The sequence below is a fragment of the Lissotriton helveticus genome, chromosome 4_1, assembly GCF_964261635.1.
Source record: "Lissotriton helveticus chromosome 4_1, aLisHel1.1, whole genome shotgun sequence".
Taxonomy (NCBI): Eukaryota; Metazoa; Chordata; class Amphibia; order Caudata; family Salamandridae; genus Lissotriton; species Lissotriton helveticus.
Window position 1 is genome coordinate 467,550,522 of NC_136063.1, and position 17,493 is coordinate 467,568,014.

Genomic DNA, 17,493 nt, shown 5'->3' on the forward strand with positions numbered 1-17,493 from the left:
GCTGGGAGACAGGGCCCAGGGCCTGAGCACCCGACCCGGGGCCCGCCCGGGCCCCTGGACCCAGCCGGGGCTCCCAAGCCCGGAGGCGCATGGGGCGCCTCCCCGGTCCCTCCGGACCCCGTCCCGGGCACCCTGCCACGCAGCAGGACCAAGGACAGAGCCCGGGGTGGGGAGGCCGCCCTCCCCGGGCCCTCAGGGGCCCTAGCCACTGCTCCTGAACCCAGCCAAGCAAGGGGAGGCTCCCCGGGCACACCGGAACCCCTTCCCGGGCCCTTGGCAGTGCGGCAGGCTGGGAGACAGGGCCCAGGGCCGGAGAAACCAACCCGGGGCCCGGCCGGGCCCCTGGACGCAGCCGGGGATCCCAAGCCCGGAGGTGCATGGGACGCCTCCCCGGTCCCTCCGGACCCCGTCCCGGGCACCCTGCCACGCAGCAGGACCAAGGACAGAGCCCGGGGTGGGGAGGCCGCCCTCCCCGGGCCCTCAGGGGCCCTAGCCACTGCTCCTGAACCCAGCCAAGCAAGGGGAGGCTCCCCGGGCACATCGGAACCCCTTCCCGGGCCCTTGGCAGTGCGGCACGCTGGGAGACAGGGCCCAGGGCCGGAGAAACCGACCCGGGGCCCGGCCGGGCCCCTGGACGCAGCCGGGGCTCCCAAGACCGGAGGTGCATGGGACGCCTCCCCGGTCCCTCCGGACCCCGTCCCGGGCACCCTGCTACGCAGCAGGACCAAGGACAGAGCCCGGGGTGGGGAGGCCACCCTCCCCGGGCCCTCAGGGGCCCTAGCCACTGCTCCTGAACCCCGCCAAGCAAGGGGAGGCTCCCCGGGCACACCGGAACCCCTTCCCGGGCCCTTGGCAGTGCGGCAGGCTGGGAGACAGGGCCCAGGGCCGGAGAAACCGACCCGGGGCCCGGCCGGGCCCCTGGACGCAGCCGGGGCTCCCAAGCCCGGAGGTGCATGGGACGCCTCCCCGGTCCCTCCGGACCCCGTCCCGGGCACCCTGCCACGCAGCAGGACCAAGGACAGAGCCCGGGGTGGGGAGGCCGCCCTCCCCGGGCCCTCAGGGGCCCTAGCCACTGCTCCTGAACCCAGCCAAGCAAGGGGAGGCTCCCCGGGCACATCGGAACCCCTTCCCGGGCCCTTGGCAGTGCGGCAGGCTGGGAGACAGGGCCCAGGGCCGGAGAAACCGACCCGGGGCCCGGCCGGGCCCCTGGACGCAGCCGGGGCTCCCAAGCCCGGAGGTGCATGGGACGCCTCCCCGGTCCCTCCGGACCCCATCCCGGGCACCCTGCCACGCAGCAGGACCAAGGACAGAGCCCGGGGTGGGGAGGCCGCCCTCCCCGGGCCCTCAGGGGCCCTAGCCACTGCTCCTGAACCCAGCCAAGCAAGGGGAGGCTCCCCGGGCACACCGGAACCCCTTTCCGGGCCCTTGGCAGTGCGGCAGGCTGGGAGACAGGGCCCAGGGCCGTGGCACCCAACCCGGGGCCCGGCCGGGCCCCTGGACCCAGCCTGGGCTCCCAAGCCCGGAGGCGCAGGGGGAAGCCTCCCCGGGCCCTCCAGGACCCCGTCCCGGGCACCCTGCCACGCAGCAGGACCAAGGACAGCGCCCGGGATGGGGAGGCCGCCCTCCCCTGGACCTCAGGCCTTCCATGTCAGCCCGGCAATCTGGTCGCCCCATTGGAAAGCATTGCGCGCTACTATTGCAAACACATTATCTACCGGACTTGCTCTAGATGGCGCTCCAACATAAGGAATGTACCAACACCTTCCCTACTGGAATCGTGACGAGCAGGAGCCGTCATTAGCACTGAAGGGGCTAAGCTGTAATACCCGATTAGAAAGGAGAAGCTGCATCATGTTTTATTTAGTTGAAATGGTAATGATACATCCATTTTACTGGTAAAGTTGGATTTAACATTACTATTTTAGAAATGCTACTTTTAGAAAGTGCTGCTACACTGAAAGTGGACATTTCTCTCCTCTTACTACTCTGTGTGCCTTGCAGCCTGTCTCCAATACACGTCTTGGGCAGGTGATAGCTACTCTTTGTGCATTCCGTCTAGACAGCCACAAACACAGGAAGGATGAGTGTGACGGAAAACCTGCATGAATTAATCTGCATTCTGATAGCTCTTTCTGAGCAGGAGGAAAGCTGACACTAACACCTAAATAGGCAATGTCTGGTTTCCCACACAATGAGCTGATTACCCCCTACTGATAGCCTTGAGCATGGGCTAGGAAGAAAAGACATGTGTGTACTTCAAAGATCCTCCTTTGAAGTTACCCACACTTCAAAAGCACAAGTTGGTATAATTACTTGGCCTTTGACCATACCACAAAAGTACCCTATTGGACCTGGGAAGAAATCTGCCAGGAGTAAAGACTACTGTACTACAAGCATTGCTGCTCTGCTTGACTGCTGCTCTGGAAGAACTCTGTTTCTGCTTTGCTGTGCTGCCCTGCCCTGCTGATCTCTGCCCTGCTAAGTACAATGAGTGGACCCACCTCACTTGAACCCAGAGTGACTCCAAGGGCTTGCTGGTTTGCCCCCTGTTCTGAAGTGTCAGGGCATCAAGGTCTTCCCTTAACCCTGCAACAGCACCTGGACTCTGCCACCTGTGAGACCTGCTCTGCCGAGTGGTACCAATTCAGTCCCATGCCCTTGAAAAATGACTTCTGCTATAGAGAGCCATTAAAATCGACTCAGTGACGACTTTGCACCCATTGGAACCAACGCATTGCCCTTCAACGCTGATGCAGGAGTTGATCTATGACATCGCTTCGTTGAACTGCGTGGATCATCAACAACGGAGAGCCCGGCTTGACAACAGTGCAGTGCCTGCATCGTAAAGGGGTTCGTTGATGGAGCCTTCTTTGCCTTTTCGGATCAGAAACGACGCATCGAGTCTTCGACGTCTATGCTTGCTCTATCCAAGGTACTTTTTAAGCAGAGCCTGTAGCTCGCCTGCCTTCCATTGTGGTCGGCCTGATCTTTGGATTTACCGCAGTCCAGCACAACCTCAATTAAGCCCTAAGTGATATTTTTTTGTAAGCAGTACTTTTTGATTTATTCTTTCAAAATATATAACTCCTGTTCTACTAATTGGATTTCATAAAATATAATCTATTTTTCTAACCCTAGGTGGATGATTTTTTGTGGTGTTTTCATTGTGTTACTGTGCATGTGTGTTACAGAAATACTTTACACATTCCCTCTTTAGATGAGCCTGGCTGCTCTGTGCCAAGCTACCAGAGGGTGAGCACAAGTTATCTTTTAGTGTGTACCAAGCTTACCATGACTAGAGTGGTGGTTCCTGCTTGAACAGGGTGCATACCAATGCCAAACAGTAACCACATTTCCAGCAGGTTGTCTTCCACAATTGAATTGTCTTTGTGGCTTCTGGCTTAGTTTCTTCTCTCTTAAACTTTGAGGTGCTCTGGGATTCCAGAAGTGATCATAATCCTTTATGTGCTACTTTTTCTTGGGCGGGCAATCTGCACCTGAAATCTATACTTTGTGCAGGTGGAAATCTGCCAAAGATTAGGGTCACAGAATCCACTGGGTTAAGGTTATTCCCAGAAAATTCAGTTTGGCATTCTTCAGTGCCTGCTCCAGGGAGTTTTTTACATGCTTGGATGATGGAGGCCAGGTAGAGCTCATACTGAAATCCTTTTTTGCCATCTGCAATAAAATGTATGCTACTACCACTAACTCTAGTGCCCCAAACCCATACAATGGGTTTGATCACTCCTGCACCATTTCTCATAAAAAGCTTCTGAAAGCCTTAACGGAGAAGCCTAGATATAAAGTCAGAGTTGCTTCCTGCTGCCCAGATTACACAAAAGCTGTGAAGAAAAGTAACTCTGGGCTGAAGTTAGATGCATGGGAAGACCTAATGGTCTGTTGTTCTATTAGGGACGGCTCCAAATTTGACAACATCATTAACTGTCCCATTTTTGCAACACCATATAGCAACACATTACCCCGGATTCCTGGCATGAGCATTTTTCTGCCATTTATGTTGCCCCTGATTTATACTGTTCCCTAGAAATTAAGCTGGATAACTTGCCATCTTCCCACTTAACCCCTCAGTTAACTTTTAGTTGTGAGGACGTTAGGGACATCATAGACCTGCCCTAGAATAAAGCTGCTGGTCCAGATGCAGTTCCACTTGACTTATTCAAGTTCAGTGTTGAACAATGGGCCCGCTCTCAACCCTTTATATAAATCTTGCCTGTTAGACATCGAATTTGATTTTCAAAATCGAATTATATAATTGTAGCAGTCTTTATAAAGGTCAGTAAAGATGAACTCATTGCTATCGCCCTATCACCTTGATTGATTTGACAGCCAAGATGATAGAGATATTGCTACTGAAAAGCTTGACAACTTGGTTCAATGAGCACCGTCTCCTGACCGACATCTAATATGGTTTTCAACCCGGGAAGGGGATGGTGGACCAATGTTTGGATCACTATCTGCTCATAACCAAATATACCAAGGCAGAAGATGGCTCACTTAATTTGGGGTACTCGTAGGAACAAGAGCAACCCAATATGTCCAGGTGAACTTGGATATAATTGAAGCAATTGAAAACAAGTGCTCACTTGGAATTCATTTATAGATACAATCCAAATATTCAATATTTTATTGCCAAATTTCGATTCAGCCGAATCAAAGTTTATTTAAAGACACATTAGCAAAAATGTGTCATTGCAGTTTATCATGATGTGGTGAGAGGATCTTAAGATACACCCCAAGTGAAAAAACCAAAACCAAAGAAAGAGCAAAGTGACCAATCATGTGACCATAAAAGGTCAATTGGTTTCATTGGGGAGACAGCCAATGTTTTAACAAGTATTAAATCACAAGTGGTAGATACACAATGTGTACCATATAAATGCTTACGGTCTGTCTCCTGTCTACGGCTTTTTGACCCTCAAAATGGGTACTGAGTCTCATCAGGAATGAATGATAATTTGGGGGATCGTTGTGTCTTGGATATGATCTATCTGGTAAGCCCAGCGTCAGGAAACAAGGCCAAAAATAAACTTTCAGTGCTATCAATCAAAGGCCGGATACGACAGGTACTGTGTGGCCATTAATATTAAAGAGGTACGTATATAAGGGATTTAAAGCTGTGGTCACAGTGGAATTAAGAATAAGGTTATCTGGTATAATCAGGAATAATAGAGGTAAGATTAGCAGAAAACTTAATTTTAGGGGAAGAACTAAAACTAATCAAGAGGAGTTTCAGGATACGATAAGGACATTGAGAATCATAGAAAATGACAAAGTAATTTTTCTAAGGTGAGGTTTCCAAATAGGACACTCGTAGGGGGTTTATATTAATAAGAAATTAGTTTGACTTAATTTTCTCACCTTGTCCGTGTTTTACAAATATGAACAAAAACTGAAATGACTATTGTGTTTTTTACTCTTTGTTTCATGTTTTATATAAAATTAATCCCACCTGGAAAGTTTTCTGCTAATCCTCGAATCCATTTGTGATCGTAGAATGGTATATAGGCAGGCCTTTTTTAAATGTTGAATATAAAGTAAAAATCTGAGAATGGCATATAGGCAGGATTTAGGAAAGGTCAAAATATTAGTAAGGGAATTATTTTCGATATAATCAGATCATTTTGGTTACTTTGTTCCTTTTCAAATTTTTTTGCAGCCCTGATGAGGTCCCTGATGGGACGAAACGCGTAGGCTGTAGCAGTTGAAAAATTGTATCATTTGGAAAATCGTTAGAATCAATGAGAATGTATTCATCGACTGAAGTAAACATGATGAAGAAATGAAAATAAAAAGACTTTCTTGATCAAGTGATGTAGCAAGCCTGCTTAGAGCCCTCCCTTATTGAAGATTAGGCATTCAACAACGCCAATTCAATAGCTAATAACTTTGTCACTTCATTTGGGGTTCATGGATTTGAGTTCAGGCTTTGACGTGGTAAATACGGCCACACTTTGGAATATTACGCTAGGCATGGGGATTGATAAACCCATCATTGCTAGCTTACATGACTTACAATTGTACCTCACTGCTTCTGTTCATTATGGACCTAAGGGGGGTGTACAACAAAGTTTGTTCTGAAAAGAGGTGTCAGACAGGGCTGCATTCTAGTTCCCTTTTTATTTATGTTATATGTTAATAATATGGACAAGGTTTTAGCAGAGGCAAAGCAGGATCTACCTTCGGTGAGTGGGCATGTAGTATCTGTATTACCTTATGCTGAGGACCTTGTCTAAAGGCTCCTGGACAGCTTTGTGGATTTTACAGCTAGCCTTGACCTCAACACCAATTTCCTCAACTCTAATATTATGGTAATTGGGCCAAAAATACAGCAGATCCCCCTGTATTCAAGCAATAAGTTCAGCAAAGTGATGATGCTCCCCCAACTCAGGATTCTTTTTGATTCCTCTATTAATTGGTGCCCTCTTTGGTTAGCGTTAGAAGTCATGCCTTTGAGAGAAGCATTACCTCGGTTTTTGATTTTGCTTCAAGATGAGGACACAGATGCATTGGTTAATGCTTAAGATTTACCAGGCCAAGGGAGGTCTGATTTCCCTGCGGTGGGAACTGATTTCATTGATGGGGACCTGCATGTGCTTATAAATAAACAAAGCAAAACGAATGGTTTTAAGCACACGCAGGTTCCCATCAACAAAATCAGCCCCCAGCACCAAAACGCCCGGTAGCCAGTCCGGCCCTGGTCCTGATCTGTTTTAAAACCCAGAATACATTGTCAAAGGAGACGTGGCTTGGGTCAAGAAAGCCTTCTTGGCGTTAAGAAAGGATGAAAGAGAATATAGCACTTTGTCCATGCCTTCTGTTAGATCTTATGTTTTGGTTCAAACCACTCTATCTCTGAAACCATATCTAAGTTTTGGGAACATCAAATACCCATTGCTTGTTGCTAACCCGTTTCATGTACAATCTAGTACACCATCTGTTAAGAGTACCAAAGGGGTAGGATAATATGCAGACAGTGTTCCCTGTATTTGTGATGGTATATCCATTCAAGATACTATGCACTTTGTTCTTGTATGTTCTTTTTATTCTTGCATGGGCAAAAGATTTTAAAACCCAATACGGACAAATCGGAATTTTAGGCATGCTAGGTCTGCTTTGCTGTGCCTGTCGTTGCTCCCGGACATCAGAATCTGTAATCATGTAGCTTGTTTTTTTAAGTAGTGCAGTCAAATTGTAGAACTTGATGATTTTTAGACTGATGTTATAATTTGATGTGTTTTTTAATACACTTTATTGTGTATTATATGCAGTGTGGGATGTTCTTAATGAGGTCTTTTATGTGATCTATGTTTGATGAAATTGTGTTTTATCGATGTCTAACTGTTCTTATTACTTTTTATAGGTCATATGCTTGAAACCGAATAAAGTATTTGTTTGAATTCACTACCTACCTGTAATAATTTATTACAAGTGAATAGTGATATCACACGGTTAGCCCCAAAGTCATCTCCAGCTTGGCTTACACAAGATGACAAATTTTGGTATGCGCCTCTCGCTTTCTGCCGGCCCAGGTGACACAGCGGCTCAGATTGGACTCGGAATGTAAATCATGGAGGACCTGAGAGTAGCAGGGAGCACTCTCTGAACACGCCACCAGTCCCCTTCTTCTAGCCTACCTTATAAAAGGATGGCCCAGACAGGGAAGGGAACAAATGCAGAGGGAGTGGTCTTGCAACATGAAACTCAACTGCTGCTCTTCCTAAGCTGGCATGACAACGCAGCCAACACACGGAACAGAATGCAGGAAAGAGTTGCACACCATCCATCTCACCTCCCTCTCCCATAGTGCATGACTGTAAATCCCACTGAACGATTGGGTCTGTCAGCATAGTTGTAGTCTTCTCTGTTGTTATGATGGGTGAGCTCCTCAAAATATTTACTTTGTTTTTATTTGTCTATATATGTAAGGTGATAACATAGAGAAAATAAAAGCGTTAAGATGCAAAGTATCTTCATGTCACGTGAGAAGATATAACCTGTCCAGTCTTTTAAGAAGGCCCCCTCATTCAGGATTTTGGGCGTTTTAAATTTTTCATTATTGCCATGGGCCAGCAAGACACAGAATGTGAAGCTCTGCTCTCTAAATGGTAAACACTGGTTAAAGTTGTATCCCCTTGGCGTAAATGAATATCATGCAGAATAAGGAGTAAACTACCTTCAAGTGTATAATAAAATAGTATTGCAAGACACCTTGGAGCACTGACATTATAAATTCGCAAGGCCTGTGAAACCATTCCTTTAATATGGTCACAGTACTTCTTAGTGGCCAGATTTATCCTTAAAACATACATTTCGTACTACTTTAATCCTATATACTAAATACATTCCTTACCTTTATTTTATCAGGCATAAAGTTAAAAAAAAGTAAAATGTAGGCATTTTAGGACTTTTAGATTAATGTTGAGAAATTGGATTATTTAGAAGTCTATGTAACTGCTCAGCTAAAGGATCAATGGTTTGATAATTACATTTTTTAAAGAGATTTACCGAGACATTGGAATGAGGTTAGTGCTTTCCTTTTCAAAGGGTGGCTCAGTAATCCTGCATAATTCTATGACTAGTGAATTATTTTCTATGGATTTTCCTAACCATATCTTTCACTCCTCCCTTCTCCCAGTCTTCTCCCAGTCTAAGATTTAGTAAACGCTCAAAGTCCTATGATTAAACTATATTTAACTAGTAAAAATGCGTAATTGCCAAACCTGCTTATAGGACCTGATGAATAGCTTGTGCCCTGTCTGGCAAAACATGGACAACTCTCAAGCAATAATGGACTTTAACCTACTCATGGGAGTACTCAACTCTTCACTGCCAGAAATGTGCAGTCTACATCTTCAGCTTGCCAATAAATCAATGTTATTACCATAATCAGTTTGCCATTCAACCTAGACAATTGTGGCCCATATTTTTATAAAGGACCATGAATTTCAGATGTATATCAACATATCTCTTCCTGGACAAAGCAATTTTACATTTTCATACACCAACCTCCTTCAGCAAGAGATGACCAACTTCATTGTTTGATACAAAATAAAATAATAATGAAGGCACCTTCATTTCTACATGGACAATCCCTCTCTCTAGCAGAGAGAACTTTATTAAGCAGCAGTTGACTTATGGTGCAACAGTGTATTGTTGGTCATAAGTACCAGATGTGAAACTTTCCACACAGTTTGTCATTTGTTTTCACAGAATTGCTGCTACCAGATCAGGTGTAGTAAAACAGCCACTTTTCACCACAGACAAGCCACCGCAATATTGGACAGCTCCGTGTGTTAGACACTGTTCCTGAATGAATGGGTGCATTCTTACCTTGATTTCTTTCTTCCAGCATATTCACTTAAGTGTGGGCATCTTTTCAGGAATTCTGTATTCCAAATACTCTAAAAAAGCTATCTGCATTTAGGGTGGAAAGTTGGGAGCTGGCCAGCCAATCAGAATGCTCCCTTTGTGGACTATACCTACTGTTAAAGGCCACTCCAGGAGCACCCCGTAGCTGCCTGTTCCCATTCCATACTTCCGGTGTACTCAGGATGAATCCCTCTCCTGACGTCCCTCTCTTAACCTATCATTCCTCTTGCCTCATTCCATCCACACTGGGAGAGCAACAGGAGTTTGATATGTAACTCATAGAAGCTTGTGACATTGACTCTCCAGCCCCGCGGCACTCCTCTGCTTCTCTTTCAATATGGATCCCTGCAACACTCCAATGCCTGTCTGTCTCTTCACTAAAGCTCTTGTTACAGAATCCTTCTACTCCACATGTGCAGTAGGTGAAACTGATGCACGGATATGTGCAGAAGCTGAGGACAAAAGCACATCCCAGCTCCCTCCCAACCCCTGCTGCCCTACAGGAAGAGCATACAACACCCCACCTAAGCCCACATAGGCCCTGCATCCTCCCTCTCCTCGTTCTCCCCATTGGAGTGCAGCCCTGGGACAATACCTGGGTGGACTCCCCTCCCAGATGGAGAACCCCAGGCCAATAAAACGACCCAGGGCTCTCTGCATCCCCCTCTCAACACCCAGAACACATCACGGAACACATGATGGAGAAGCAGACATAGCTGTGACTGAACTCCTCTTGACTGCCCTGACCCTCTGATCACCCTTTGGCTGCTCGCAGCCCTCTCTCTAACATGTTCCGAGAAGACGGAAAATGTCAGCAGATTTGTTTCTAGAATCCAGGAGTAACACACAGTAAAGGGTCCAGTATTCTTGGGCCTGGGTGGTTATTTCCCTTTTGTTTAAAAAAAAAAAGTTGGTGCAGGGATACCAGCCAGAATTAGAGATCAGAATCCGGGATTCCGTCTCAGTGGTATCCCTGCACCAAACTCCAGTAATCTTATAATCAGGCACAAAGTAGTAGGTAGACATTTCAACAGGTGGAATATTTGTTCCTAAAAGCTCATTGAACCATATACTTTGTAGCATAAAAATGTTTTTAAGGATAAACACCTTCTGGAATTCACCAAAAGTGTACATTTTGGGCAAATGGGAAATCAAGCATATTCACCTAAAACATTTTTTGTTTCTTTTTTTAAGAAAGGAGTCTCTTTGATTCTTGTTGATGCAAGAAAACATTGACCTCCTAAACAGGCAAAGCAAAATCGCACTCCCTCAAAAAGATAGTCAACTAGATGTCTCAGTGAATGATATGCTCGCTGGTGACATCTGACGAAGCATATGGTTCACGAGTTTGATACCCTTCATGGCTATTTTAGCCTCCACATCACTGGGAGAATTATAACACAACAGATGATTATTATAGGTCATAGTAACACTTATTATTCACAACGCTTATAAACAGCAATACACTGCCTAATGTAGTGAAGTATATTAAACACAAGTTATTATTAAATATAACAGGGTGTTCATGGAAAGGTATAAAAGAGGAGTCGGAAAAAAGTTGGGAAATCCATTGGAGACCCCGAGCGTGCCAAGATTTCCAGAAAAAGGGTCTGTCTCGAATGAGTAAGGAGGTGTTATGCCATATGGGGGAGGATAAGAAATCAGCAATAGCGGTAGGGGGTGAATGAGAGAAGGAGAGGAGTATTTTTGTGGTAAACTTATGAATCGGAGTAGAAACAGATGCAGGTTTATGATAGAAGGAGAGGTATTCGGAGAAAGAGAAGGGAGATAAAAAAAGACGTTCAAGTTTGTCCCATAATGGACATGGGGTGTCTGGATCTTGGAGCCAAAAAGAGGCTTCTCTCAGTTGGAATGCCTTGTGATAGGCTGGGAAATCAGGGAAGTTAGTCCCACCCTCAGATTTAGGACGAATCAAGCGTGCCAAGGACATTTGTGGTTTCTTTTTGTTCCAGAGAAAGGAGGTTAGAATGGAGTTGATCCGTTTGAAAAATTTGGACGGTATAAGGAATATATATATAGCATCCTTTATGACTTACCCACTTCCTTCACACGCAAATATCATTCGCTTAAAAATGCAGTTTTATTGAAATACGATCTCCTCACTCAACCCAACCCTGCCTCTTCCTCATCCACACCAACTGTCTCACTTCACTCCTTCTTGCGCACTGCACCGAAGGCTACTGCTATTTATAAATACCTCCACGCTACTGAGGCTCCAAGACCTAAATCCAAAGTCGAGGAATCCTGGGAACATGACCTATCTGTCTCTTGGTCAGTTACCTTCTGGGACAAAATCTGGACCAAACTCCGCAAATCTTCAAGAGCAGCAACACTCACTCAGACTTTATTCTTTATTTACAACAGACTCCTCTTCACACCCTCTGCCCTACACACACGCTTTCCTATCACTCCTCACACATGCTGGTCCTGCTCATCTCCACAAGCTGACTTATTCCATATGCTATTTTTATGTACTCATGTTCGTAGTTTTTGGTTACAGGTATGGGCTCAACTTAATGTGATTTTTCATACTTCTATCCCTTTCTCCCACACACATATCTTTCTGGGTAGCCTTTCCCCTTGCTGGGATGTTGTTGACTTAAAACCCCAAATTGTTGACCTTTTACTTGCTGCTGCTTTCCAACAAATAACAGTTAACTGGAAGGATTTCTCCAAAATCTCTTTCAAAGCATGGTGGTTTAATGTCTGCCATAATCACAAACTAGATACCACTCATGTTTTCCCGGCATGTTTGGCTGTCAAGCGCATGGACTTATGGACTCCAGTTACACTTTATTTGGACTCATGCAGTAAACGTTTGTTTCACCCAATGCCCCCTCAACAAGAAGTTCCCAAACCCCCCTAAACGCTCGATACATTCCATCTATCCTTCACTGTATCAATTTCTTATATTTTCCCAATGTTTTTATGGTTGCCATGTTTTACGCTCATGCATTTTTCTTGTTTCTCTTCCTTATTTTTCGCTTTGTACCCAAATTCCTTTTTTTTTTTTTTTTCTTACTTCAAATGCATTTGTACATTTATGCCCTTTTAAGAGTCTTTAACTTTGTATTCCATTGTATTCTGTTTTGACACCTGTCTTTATCTTTTTATTATTATCAAATAAAAATCTTTTGAACTTAAAAAAAAAAAAAAAATATATATAACAGGGTGACAGAGCACTGACATGCAAATTAGTAGTGACTACGAAAAGAAAACTGCTCAGTCAATTTATTCAATCTGTCTCGATATCTCTTAATTAAAAAATAAATAATATGATACCAGCCCCCCTTCGATTGTGAAGCAGAACTGTGTACTCTTTATCTAACAGTATCCTTCACTACAAACATAACATGAAATGAAACTAACAAAGTACCTGGGCTGGCGATGTTAAACTGAGGGCTGTTCGGTGACAAACTGTTGTTCCTCTGAAGTCTCCGATTTGATCGTTTTCCAACTCGTGGAATTGACAAGACCTCTGGCTTTGTTGGTCCTTGTCTGCAATAAAGACAGATAATAGATATTATGTGTGTCATGTTGTTATCTGCAAGAAAACATTGCCCTGGGGACCACAGAGCCTGAGACATTTTCTCGGCTTCCGCAGTCATTACCACCTCGTCCGTGTTTCTGACACTGATGTGTGACGGAAGAGCACAGAACAGAGGGGGAATCCTGGCGGCGGCGCGCGCAGGGCTCTTGTAGACCTGCAGTTCACGCTGACACCTCTGTCACTGTGTGTCTCAGCGCCATGACAGGGCCAGATGAAGTGTGTGAGGGGACCCTGGGCACAATGGATCCCCCCTCTCATTACAGAGATTTTCAACTAGGACCAAACAGAATAAGAGGGGTGATGGACGACCAACTGACATTGATAAATTTAAACAGAGGAAATAAATGGAACAAATATTACAAAGATACACGTTTTTAGATTAAATGATACACCACATGTTCCTGCTTTTACTGTACTTACCTGCCCATAAAAATGAAAAGGAATACATGTTTAAGACTGCGGATACCCACAGCATTCATTGCTGAGGAACTGGAAGCGTGTATTCTCAGGGATCGAACAGTGAAAAAAAACGCAAATGTAAGGTTGTGAAAGGGTGAGGAGCGCCCATCAACTCGAGGAAAATGAGGCGACGGATCAGGTAAACTACCGTCTAAAAATAAAAGCATCTTTGTTCCAAGATCTGCAGTTTCGAATTGAGCACCACGGATCCAAAGTTCCAAAGCATTCCCAGTGGTTCTAAAGAGAATTTGCGAGCATCATTTAATATTCATGGGTATCAATTGTAATATGCAAATTAAAAAAAATACATCGGCAGCTCCCACTGCTAAAATCAGCATTGAAGGCACTGGCACTACACTGGGTCTGCTGCCACAATTAAAGGTATGGGATCTAGTAGCAGGGCATGGCCGTCTAAAAGATGCACAACATGACCCTGCTTTAGCATTTTAAACTTACCTTTATTTTGCAGCGCTTTCTACCAATACATACAAGAAAATGAAAAAGTTAGCGAAGTATACAAATGTGAAAGATAACACGACTTCACTATGTCATACTGGTTGGGAGCCTGAACGTTGAGGATATTCACTGGATAATAAAAGGACCTTGAACTGTAATTTCAGGATTGTGCAGGCCAGAGTGAGATATATTTCTGGAAGAAGGAGGTTTCATAGGTTAGGAGCCAGCGAAGAGAATAATTGGAAAATTAATTAACCTAAATAGCTAGGGATTAAGCTAAATACCTTAAAGATAGTGAATGAAATTCAATAAGAGGGTTGCTTATTGCGACTGAATTTGCCATATAGTTAGAGCCAAAGGTTGAAACACAAATAAAATATATAGAGGGGCTCATTACGATGTCGGGCGAAAAGCCTTCGGATTTGGGACGGACCGACTTGTGGTTGGCGGTTCCGTCCGACGAATATACGATGCGACCGAACACTGTTCGACAGGATTCCCATTGTTTCCTATGGGAGCCCGTGTTACATCTGAGAAAGAGCCGTAACACAGGCTCGTATGGGGTAATGGGATGTTTGCAGAAAACCCTGCACCCTGTGGCAGGCACCCATTGGTGCCTGCCACATCGTGCAGGGTTTTACAGGAGAGTCCCTAAGCTACCACCTCAGTCATCAACTGTTAGACCTGACATCCTTGGCGTGAGTCTCCCTTCCATTTTTGACGGATTGCCTCCTCAGTTTTGACATATTTTTGCTGGTTGTATGTTTTGAGCCCTGTGCCACTGCTAATCAGTGCCACAGTGCAAGTGCTCCCTATGTTTAATTGAGATACTGATTGGATTCCATGATTGGCTTATTTGAGCTACTGTCAGCCCCTAGTACAGTGCACCATGTGTGCCCAGGGCTTTTAGAGCAAATGCTGCTGGTGGGCTTACAGCACTGGTTGTGCCACCCACAGAAGCAGCTTGTAAAGTGTGTCTCAGGCCTGCCATTGCTAGGCCTGTGTGTAGTCTATGACTACCATGTCGACTTGGCCAAGTGCACCCACTTGCCAGTCCCTAAACCTTCCCTTTGCTTCATATTAGACACCCCTATGGTAGGGCCAAGGGCAGGGTGCATTGTAAGTATAAGGTAGGACCTGCTCTGATGTGTGTAGCATGTTGTAGTAGTGAATTACAGCCATTTTCGTTTTTCACTATTAAAGGCTACCTGTTCTCATAGATTAGAATGGCAGTGAAGATTGTTACATCCCTACAATCCTAACTGACTCAGGGAACATGGTAGAAATTCGAGTTTAGTATGCCTGAACTCAGAATAATAAAATACATCTTTTAGTAAAGTTTCTTTTAATATTCTGTGTTTGCAAATCCCACTTTTAGAAAGTAGGTATTTGCTTGCCTAACCATTTGAGCCCGCCTCTGCTGACTTGTGTATTCCTTGTCTGGGTTTGTGTGTGACAGGGCTGGGGAAATTCCAGGAGACAGTCTGGGACAGCCCAGTGGTGATTAGGGAGATTTACCTCCAGATGGGAGGGGGAGAGTGTACCTGGGACCTGAATAGGGCTGGGCCTTCCCTCCACAATGCTGGCTCCACCCTCTGTGGCTTGTATGATGTCTCTGCCCTGCACAGTGAAAGGAGAAGGGGAATCTTGTCAACAGAGTACTCCAGAGCTGCATCTTCCCTTCCTTGTGCTGGCTCCACCTCCTGTGGGGCGTCTGATGTTTCTGCCCTGCACAGTAAAAGGAAGAGAAGAGTCATGTAAACACAGTGCTCAGGAACTGGTTTAAACTAGGCAGAGGCCTCTCTGCCTTCAGAGAACAAAGGATATGTTGGTATAAATATTGGGACCCAGTCCCACAGACTTTAGATCACTTCTGGAACCAGAAACCTTTCTGCCAAGGAGAAGAATCAAGGAAGCTGCAGGAGTTTGGACTGCCCCTATGCCAGTGTGCTGTTTGCTGGGTTGGCCTGCAGTGGTTGCTTCATTGCCAAGGGAAAGGAGAAGGAACTTTGTAAGGACTTTCATCTACAGAATATACTCAAAGGGCTTGAACTGTGCTTGCCTCCTGCTGAAGTCTCAGGGCCAAAAGACTTCACCTCCGGCTCACTCCTCCTCACGGATAGAGTGGTCGCTCCTTGTGCCCCTGACTCCAGCTGGTATCGTAGCGCTGCTCCGCCAATATCTGTGTGTTACTTTGAATTGCTTTGACCTGCTGTGTGCCCTGTGTAGCGCTTTGCCTTATTAGCGCTATAGTGAATCAATTTGGCAGCTTTTTAACATTGTTTGCGCATTTGCCCAGAGCGCTCCGACCTGCTCCTCCCCCCGCCTCCATTTTGCTTGTTTATCTTCCTCCTCGTGTGCCCGACCCGCCTCCCAGCTGTGACGCCCTCCCACGAGCTTATTACAGCGCTGCTCTGCTGCAAACGCTGTGACTCACTCCTCCTCACGGATAGAGTGGTCGCTCCTTGTGCCCCTGACTCCAGCTGGTATCGTAGCGCTGCTCCGCCAATATCTGTGTGTTACTTTGAATTGCTTTGACCTGCTGTGTGCCCTGTGTAGCGCTTTGCCTTATTAGCGCTATAGTGAATCAATTTGGCAGCTTTTTAACATTGTTTGCGCATTTGCCCAGAGCGCTCCGACCTGCTCCTCCCCCCGCCTCCATTTTGCTTGTTTATCTTCCTCCTCGTGTGCCCGACCCGCCTCCCAGCTGTGACGCCCTCCCACGAGCTTATTACAGCGCTGCTCTGCTGCAAACGCTGTGACTCACTCCTCCTCACGGATAGAGTGGTCGCTCCTTGTGCCCCTGACTCCAGCTGGTATCGTAGCGCTGCTCCGCCAATATCTGTGTGTTACTTTGAATTGCTTTGACCTGCTGTGTGCCCTGTGTAGCGCTTTGCCTTATTAGCGCTATAGTGAATCAATTTGGCAGCTTTTTAACATTGTTTGCGCATTTGCCCAGAGCGCTCCGACCTGCTCCTCCCCCCGCCTCCATTTTGCTTGTTTATCTTCCTCCTCGTGTGCCCGACCCGCCTCCCAGCTGTGACGCCCTCCCACGAGCTTATTACAGCGCTGCTCTGCTGCAAACGCTGTGACTCACTCCTCCTCACGGATAGAGTGGTCGCTCCTTGTGCCCCTGACTCCAGCTGGTATCGTAGCGCTGCTCCGCCAATATCTGTGTGTTACTTTGAATTGCTTTGACCTGCTGTGTGCCCTGTGTAGCGCTTTGCCTTATTAGCGCTATAGTGAATCAATTTGGCAGCTTTTTAACATTGTTTGCGCATTTGCCCAGAGCGCTCCGACCTGCTCCTCCCCCCGCCTCCATTTTGCTTGTTTATCTTCCTCCTCGTGTGCCCGACCCGCCTCCCAGCTGTGACGCCCTCGCCCCTCCCCCCCACCATCCATTTATGGCCAATGCCCCCACGCGCAGCGTCCACGCGCAGCGTCCACGCCGAAGGTGCGCCAAAGGTAAGCCCGTCTACGCCCGTCCGCGCCTGGACCGCGCCCAGCGCCATACCCCCTGCCCCTCGCGCTGCCCAGCTCTCCCGCATTACCTATGATGCCGCCGCCCTCCTAGCCCTTAACCCCGGGCGCGTCCCCAACTGCGTCCAAGCCGCTCC

General features: G+C 46.4%; 1 protein-coding gene across 2 annotated transcripts in view; it reads right to left on the reverse strand.

Annotated features, from left to right (window-relative positions):
• NECAB1 (N-terminal EF-hand calcium binding protein 1) overlaps positions 1-17,493 on the reverse strand; it is a 1,511,734-nt gene that overhangs the window by 495,426 nt on the left and 998,815 nt on the right. For both annotated transcript variants that reach the window (XM_078687059.1, XM_078687058.1), the window contains exon 7: positions 12,788-12,909. In XM_078687059.1, coding sequence (XP_078543185.1) covers positions 12,788-12,909 — 122 coding nt within the window. The remainder of the gene's footprint in view (positions 1-12,787; positions 12,910-17,493) is intronic.